The sequence below is a fragment of the Maylandia zebra genome, linkage group LG7 (assembly GCF_041146795.1).
Source record: "Maylandia zebra isolate NMK-2024a linkage group LG7, Mzebra_GT3a, whole genome shotgun sequence".
Classification (NCBI taxonomy): domain Eukaryota; kingdom Metazoa; phylum Chordata; class Actinopteri; order Cichliformes; family Cichlidae; genus Maylandia; species Maylandia zebra.
Window position 1 is genome coordinate 66,989,341 of NC_135173.1, and position 8,318 is coordinate 66,997,658.

The 8,318-nt window shown below is 42.4% G+C and overlaps 1 protein-coding gene across 1 annotated transcript; it reads right to left on the reverse strand.

Annotated features, from left to right (window-relative positions):
• Positions 1–3,044: 3,044 nt before the first annotated feature.
• Positions 3,045–4,314, reverse strand: LOC143419303 (uncharacterized). The gene is made up of 4 exons (XM_076885509.1): positions 4,150–4,314; positions 3,840–3,995; positions 3,484–3,576; positions 3,045–3,356 (listed from the first exon to the last, which is right to left on the reverse strand). Exons 1-4 carry the CDS (start codon positions 4,312–4,314, stop codon positions 3,045–3,047), a joined length of 726 nt encoding a protein of 241 aa, XP_076741624.1.
• Positions 4,315–8,318: the final 4,004 nt, after the last annotated feature.

An 8,318-nucleotide genomic window follows, 5' to 3' on the forward strand; every position in this document is an offset into this window, starting at 1 on the left:
GTGTCTCTCTTCTCCAGGTGTGACAGGGCAGTGTGTAGTGTCAGGGCTATGGCATCATCAGTGGACCTGTTGTGGCGGTATGCAAACTGTAGAGGGTCCAGTGAGTCGGGTAGTGCAGAGCAGATGAAGTCCCTGACCAGCTTCTCGAAGCATTTGCTTACGATGGGGGTCAGGGCTACAGGTCGCCAGTCGTTCAATGAGGAGATGGTGGAGGATTTGGGTACAGGGACGACGGTGGCCATTTTGAAGCAGGCTGGGACTACAGACAGAGAGAGGGAAAGGTTGAAGATGTGCGTGAACACTCCAGCCAGCTGAGCCGCGCATGACCTGAGGACGCGGCCGGGAATCCCGTCCGGACCAGTAGCTTTGCGTGCGTTCACCTTCCTGAAGCACCTCCGCACATCCTCCTCAGACACAGTGTGCGCACTGACGTCATCCGCGGTGCGCACACTGTCCGGTCTCATGGTGTTCGCTGTGTCGAATCTAGCGTAGAATACGTTTAGATCCTCACACAGAGAGGCCGTGGTCTGCGGTGTGCTGGTTTTCCCTCTAAAGTCTGTGATCGTGTTTAGTCCCTGCCACATACTCCGCGGGTTGTCAAACTGTTGCTCCACCCTGTCCCTGTACTCACGTTTGGCTGCTTTGATCGTCTTCCGGAGTTGGTAATGTGCGTGTTTGTAGTCCGATGTGTTCGCGGAGGCAAAGGCGGTGCTCCGTGCCGCCAGTGCCGCGCGAACATCTCCGTTAATCCAGGGTTTTTGATTTGGGAAGGATTTAACTGTTCTGGATGGGACGACATCTTCCACGCATTTCCTGATAAATCCACAGACTGAGTCTGTGTATTCATCAATGTCCCTAGCAGCCACGTGAAACATTTCCCAGTCCGCGTGATCAAAACAGTCCCGCACCGTCCAACAGTGCACCGCCCTGTTACGCCATGGTACGTAAGATGGCGCCGAGTATAGCAGCCTCGTCGCGAGCTCCCCCAAGCAACAGCTTTTTTCTGTGTTTAATTTTACTTTTCCTTCATTTTTTCGCGAGTAGCACATGTCTCCTTGTGTACGACCGACAAACCTTACTGGACATAAAAGACGGTCTTTCTTATAACTTTCCGGAGTTCAAGTTTTGCAACACGGACGCTCCGTTTGCAGACCCCCCATTCATCTCACCTGAGACGCCTTTGTTCTCTGGCCCTGGAGGCCGCAAACGCCGACGCAGAGGGAGAAGATCTGGCGTTCTGGTTCGACTGAGACGGCGCACTAACAGACCACCGTTACCCAGTTTATTACTGGCTAATGTGCAGTCTCTGGAGAACAAGCTGTGCGAGCTTCGGGCACGGATCTCATTCCAGCGAGAGATGCGGGACTGCTGCGTGATCTGCCTCACAGAAACCTGGCTATCGGACAAAGTACCGGACTCCGCAATACAACTGCCGGGGTTCTCCGTGCATCGCGCGGACAGGTCACAGGATCTTACTGGGAAAAGCAGAGGCGGTGGTGTGTGTTTCATGATCAACAACAGCTGGTGTGATTATGCGAACGTGCACCCGGTCAAATCCTTCTGCTCACCGGACCTGGAGTACCTGATGATTAAGTGCCGGCCATTCTGGCTACCGAGGGAATTTACAGCAGTGATTATTACGGCTGTTTACATTCCCCCACAAGCCGACACTGACCGAGCACTCAGGGAACTGTACAGCGCGATCAGCAGCGAGGAAACCGCACACCCAGAGGCAGCGTTTATCACAGCCGGAGACTTTAATAAGGGAAACCTGAAGAAAGTCTCACCCAAACTCCACCAACACATCCACTTTAACACTCGTGGAGACCGGCTACTCGACCACTGCTACACCTCTTTCCGGGATGCGTACAAAGCCCTCCCACCGCTCTGTCACATTAGATTACTTAAAAAAATCATGTTCGATGTACATACTGTTTATCTGTTACCAAAATATCAATGTATTACGTAATGTTGATATATTTTAAAGTTTAACACCAACGTATTTTTGATTGTCAGTGGTACTTAATGAAATTGTGTAACATAAAGGCATTATAATTATGTTCCTGCAACACAAATTATGGCTTTAAATCCTACTTAATTATTTTAAGTCAACTTCATAAAAATTCAGTCCTTGGTTTCTTGCCTATGTACAATATAATAATGTAAACATAAACTAAATGTTATTGACAAAAAAGGCAAAAAAAAATGGGAGTGCTGAAAAGTTCACCTTTATTTTAACAGCAGTGAAAACAGCAAGCATATAAACTTGTTACACAGTTTTAGCGATTGCCTGCAGATATAACTGAAAGAAAGATTTAAAACATTTGTAAATATTTCCCCTCAAAACTGACCTCAGCAGCAATACAAGAAAGCTACAAATAAGTGCTTATTAATGATCCTGTCATCTTACACATATTTGTATTTAATTTCACAATTAAAAGTTTGAAACTAAATTAAGCCTACTTGGAAAAAGAATCAAAAAGCATCCATGAACAAACAGGCTTACACAAATATAACTTTTTTTTGCATTTAACATTTCTACAACTCCTGTTACCTGGAGTTTAAGAGGCAGAAACCAGCAAGCTGCTTTGAATGATCAAGTCTGTACATATATAGAACAACTTCAGCTTAAATTGGTCTTCCAAAACTCAAAGAGGCAGCAAGCTGCTATTAAGGATAAGATATATCTTCATACATGTCACATTTTGTATTTAGCTGTACAGAATTTTTTTACTAAATTGAAGCTTAAATGACACTGTCACATAATACCAAACACCTAAAGGAATCTTCCTTTTGAACATATAAGCAGGATGTAAAGGTTGACCCAGAGCACATTGCTAAAAAACCTCTGTAAACATTTCTTGCAATACAATACCACCAAAAGGAAGAAAAGAAAAAAAGTGTCACCTCGAAGTGCAGTCACATGAGAAAAAACAACAACAACAACAACAAAAAAACCCCAAACAAACAGTATCAGCAGTATAACATTGCAGTTTTTCGTTTTGTGTTCAGTAAAGAATTGCTGAAGTGCAGTCTTTGACCCTTCAGTGAAACAGACGGTTTTTGAGAGCAAGAACTTTGTTGGAGAGTTTAGCTCCATCCAGTTCCATGAAAACCTTCTGGAAAACCTCAAAGGTGTAGTGGAGGTCAGCAGGGTAGGCAAGGTTTAGTGCATACATGAGTCCAAATAGCATTACCACAGCAAATGCTACATTATCCAAATTCTTCACCACCCTGATGCCTTCAAGGACAACTCCAATGTCTTCTTGTTCATCTGCTGAAGCTTGTTCTTTAAGAAGATAAATTCCAACAGTGGTGTCTTCAATGGCCTCATTGATGGCGTCTTCATCCATGTCCTGTAAAAAATACATAAATAAATAAAGTCATGTTACTCAATCCATGGCAAGTGAGCAATATGATGTACTGGTGAAAGTCACCCCCCCACCCCCCCAAAAAATAAAATAAAATACCCCAAGTACTTACCACATACTCCCGGATAAGGTTGTCAGGATCTTCACCCATGTAGATACACACTCCCTTAATGACACACTCACGTCCAGCATTAACATCTTCACACTGAAATGAAATTTGTGTGATTAGTATCTTCAGTCAGCCCTTCTCATTGATTTTAGGTTTTAGTACTGTACTTTACATGAATGCTTTCAAAGTAAAGGCACACATACTAATAAAGTTGACTAAGTAGATTAAAACAAAAACAAGCAGATGTAAAAGTAGTACAAGATGACAGCATTTATCATTGGAAAAACATTTACAATTTTTAACCAATTAAAAGTTTTGTCCAAAAGGGGTCATAGTTGTGTTAAGGCTTTATCACTTACATTATCCATTTGTGCCACAACTTTTTTCAGTCTTTGTCCAAGCTGTCCTCCTCTTCTTTTGAACAGCTTCACCAGGTTGTCTAAGTGGAGATCCATCTGAGACAGGAACTTTGATTGAAGGGGGATTGTGGTAATTCTTTTAAACTCAGCATTGATCTGAAAACATCAGCACAAAAGAGTGAGCTTCAAATGTTTAACACCAGGAAGAAGGCCACAATCACCAATGCTGAAGAAATTGGCTGTTAAATGTGCCTAAAGTATTTTAGCTTAACACCTCTTCCAAGAACTCCCGGTGTGAGTCAAACTTTACCTCATGGACATCAAATAGAGCAGGCCATCTTGCCATGAAAGCCTCTACCATTGGTGCATCACGAACAACTTCATGTCTTCTGTAGGCAACAGTCTTTTCCATCTTGAATTTCACCAACTCTCTGTTGTTCTTCTTCTTTATGTCCAAGAGTAAAGTTTTCCGCATTGCCTCCAGGCTCTCCTCAGTTTCTTCTGGTTACAGTCACCTCTGGGCAGCCCAGTTTTCGTAGCTGGGTGCGATAGTTTGAGAGTTTATATTTTAAACAGGTCTTCCATCCTCCAAATCCAGTGTTGGAGCCTGTCTCAGTTAGACAGGGATGCTTCTTGATCAGACTCTGAGCTACTTGATCCATTTCTTTATCACTGACATACACTTTATACTTCACAATTTCCTGCACCAAACCTTCAAGGATGGCTGACTTCAACTTGGGATCTGAAATAAGTGCAGTTCCATTCTGATTGTACGCAATTTTTGCCTGCTGAAGTTGTAATTCAGCATCATACGAAAACTTGGGCAGATAAAAGACAGCAGGCCAAGAAGATCGTGAGCTTGTTGACTCACTTGATGACAACACATCCGTGTCCACAGATCCACCAGACAGGTACGAAGAATCGTTAACAGAGGAACAGCTGAGGGCTTCGGAGTCCTGGACAGGATCAAGAATGATATAATCCTCATGCTGCATAGTGGTGGGTCTTGACATGTCAATAACTTTAAGAGTCCCTCTGTCTGCCACTTCTGAAACTGAGGTAAGATTAAGGAACTCATTCCCAAACAAGGGATCCATAAACTGAAGTCTGAAATCGCCCTGAAGACCACAATGTCTCTTGACTTCAACAATGAGATCCTCAATTGATTCAGGTGGTCCATTGGAGAGAGTGAGCCTTTGACAGGTTCCATCAGTCAAGATGATCTTTAGGATCGCAGGGGTCCCCATTTCAAGCAGCTATTCTGTAGACGAAAAAAAACAACAACAATACATCAGACACCCAGAAAGAATAACTTCAGTTTAGTCTTCATACAGTTACCCATACATATCAGTCAGTTATAAAAGGTCAGATATACAAAAAAAAAAGAAAAAAAAAAAAGAATGTATCTAGTGAAATACATGTGACTGAACTTATTACAAATATTTGCACACCTTTTATTTCTTTATGCCTTTTTAAAGTCACCATGCGGACTGATCCGATCTTGTAGTCAACCAGTGGATAAGTGTCAAGGAGTTCACGGAGTGAAACAAGAGTGAATATTCTTGCAGATACTGGGTTGAGCTCAAAAGCTCTGTAGTGCTCCCTGTACCAGCCACCGAGCTCTCTGACAATGTAGAATATGCTCTGGTTTACAATGCAGATGTGGTTTATTTCACAGAATTCTGGCAACCCACCAGCTGCCCTGTGGGCCAGTACCATTCCCTTCCTATAAGTTATGCCCTTTATTGTCACACACTGTGCAAGGTTTATCTCTAGAATGTCAGGGAATGTTTGCCTAATGACTCTAGCCATCTCCTCTTTAAGCAAATCCACTGGAAAAGTTGATACAGCCGAGACCTCTAGTTCAGACTTGCCAAGAGATGGGGAGCTTAGATGGTAAGCTATCATCATCTGATGCTTTGAGGCCAAGGAGAGAGGCACATTCTTAAAGCAGCTTGTGTGTCTCATGACCTGCTTGAAAAAGCTGTGTTTGGCCTCGAAACGCATTGTCCACAGCCAAACAACTGGACCAAAAAACCTAATCATCTGTGGATAGTGCTCCAAATAATGGTGTTTTGGTAGTAGCTTAACATCAGGAAACAGTGCCTGGTATCGCTGTCTGTGCTCTATAATTTTGCTTTCCAAAAAAGCCAGAGAGTCATCACTATGCACAGGGGACACGACAAGTTCTGTGATATCCTTCAGAGTCATGAGAACAAGCCATGCAGGCTCATCTTCAGGCACAAGTGATCCAACTAAAAAAGGCAAGAACCGGAGCAAGCTCCAGTTCTCATGCGCATTTCCTCCTACTGTTTTGGTGCTAGAGAAAGTTTGTGACACTACATGAGGTCTGTTTGTCTTATCTTCCCATTTGTAGGGGAACTTCAGAATCGCATTGTTTAAGTCGGCTAAAGTGAAAAACTTCTTTGATATAAGAACTGTCAAGCAATGAGCCAACTCTACTGGGATTATACCCTCAAAAACATCGTGAGCAAGATCAGGCGGATAACCAAATATGACATGAAAGTGGGACAGATTTTTGGTGAAGACACATTCTCTTTTCACTCCACAACAGCCTGTACCTCTATCTTGGGCTTGTTTGACATGGACTTGGTGAAGGTCTTTGCTTCTTAGCGTGAAAGCACCAGACGCTACAGAATACAGCTGAATATCACTGCTCTTCCCTGTGCAAAATCTGCAATAGTATTCTACAGAAAAGCTTTGCATAAATCCTGCAACACTGTGTGCTCCAAGGTTATCTGCGATTACACTTACGACTGTACCTTTGACTGACTCTCCTAATAGTGGAACATAAACGCCATGTTCTTCAAGAGTTTTCAGATCCTGTAGAAGAGGTTCCAAGATTTTGTCATAACCATAAGTTTTAACGTCAGTGGTTTTGCACAACACTGACAAGTAGATGGACGATAAGGAGGAATGAGATCCTGAAGGCAAGTTAGTCAAAACCCAATAAATGGCACAAAGCTTGTGTTTCTTCCGTGAGGTACCAAGGGGGTTACAGACTTCAAAGTCATCCACATAAAAACGTAGGGAAATCCTTAGATTTTCACCAGAAAGGAAAAAGTTTTTCTTAAATAGGGAACCATCACTTGAAGACCTGTAATGATATGACCCAGTAGAGTCTGTTCCCACCTGTTGTTTATGGCATTTCACAACTTCATCAACAACATCTTTTCTACTCAACAGCTGCTGTAACAATTTCAGCAATGGGACATATTGGAAACTGTGTTTCTTTTCAGCATCAAGTATATATTCAACTGGTTCTAAAACACAGAAATTTTCCTTGTAATACTGCTTACGCAGATATGCTGTGCTTAGCGGACCACCCTTTTGAATGGACCTTAGTACAGGATTACCTGAAAAAACTGCATTAATAGTTTCTGTAATGAGATCTTTATCAATGGGGAGGTTTCTTTGATTAAAGATATTCGTCACAATATCACAGGATAATGGTACAGGTGCCGACCGTATCAAATGATAGAGTTCCTCTAAAAATACATCAATAGCTGTGCTTGGCACATGGACCAAATGCTCCAGCTTTAGCAGAGTAGTTGCAAAACTTTGCTCTATGACTTTTTGCAAGTCCTCAGTATCACACTGACCATGTGAAGGAATGACAGTATCCAACTGATCTACTGGCAATCTCAATCCAATCGTTTTTGGGACGCCAACACCAAAGAGGAGCTTCAAATAAAAAGGACAACAATAAAACAACAATACTACCCAGAAATGGGGTAAAGAAATAATGGTGCACGTTGTCAGACTTAAGAAAAATTGACAAAGGGAATCAAAATGTTCATGCCAGCAGCTGCTGAGGATCTAAATGTCCTGACTATTTTCCGCAAATTCATTTGTAGGTGCGATTCCTGTTCTTACTATACCTCGTTTAAAATCACCTGGTGTATAATGTCTGTGTTTACGGTTTTTGTGTGATTTAAATGTACAGTAAATGTTTGTTTTAAAGTTGCAGCCTAGAAACATACAAGTAAGTGTCTCATTTCTTTTAAGATGCGCATATATGTGAGCAAAATAATCACGCTCTGATGCTAAATCATTGCATTCGCAAAGGTGGCAACTGAAAATTGCCTTTTTTTTAGTAGTGACCCCCGTGCTGTGGATTTTATTTTGATGGACAATAAGGGCATTCCACGTTTTAAAGGTGCATGGACAATGCAGGTATGTACATGGAAAGTGAGAACGACGTCCAAAATGTGGATGTTTTAATCTGTAGTGATGCAAAAGCTTGGAACGACTTGACACCGTTTCTGTGCACCCCTTACAACTCCACATTCCCAGCACCACCTAACCCTGTAAGACACAGATAATCAAGAGTCAGCTCATTCAATATCCAGAGGATTACGTCAGATTCAGAGATCACACACACACACACACACACACACACACACACACACACACGCTTAAAATTGGACGCCAACATTGAAGATTTATTTTGTTTCT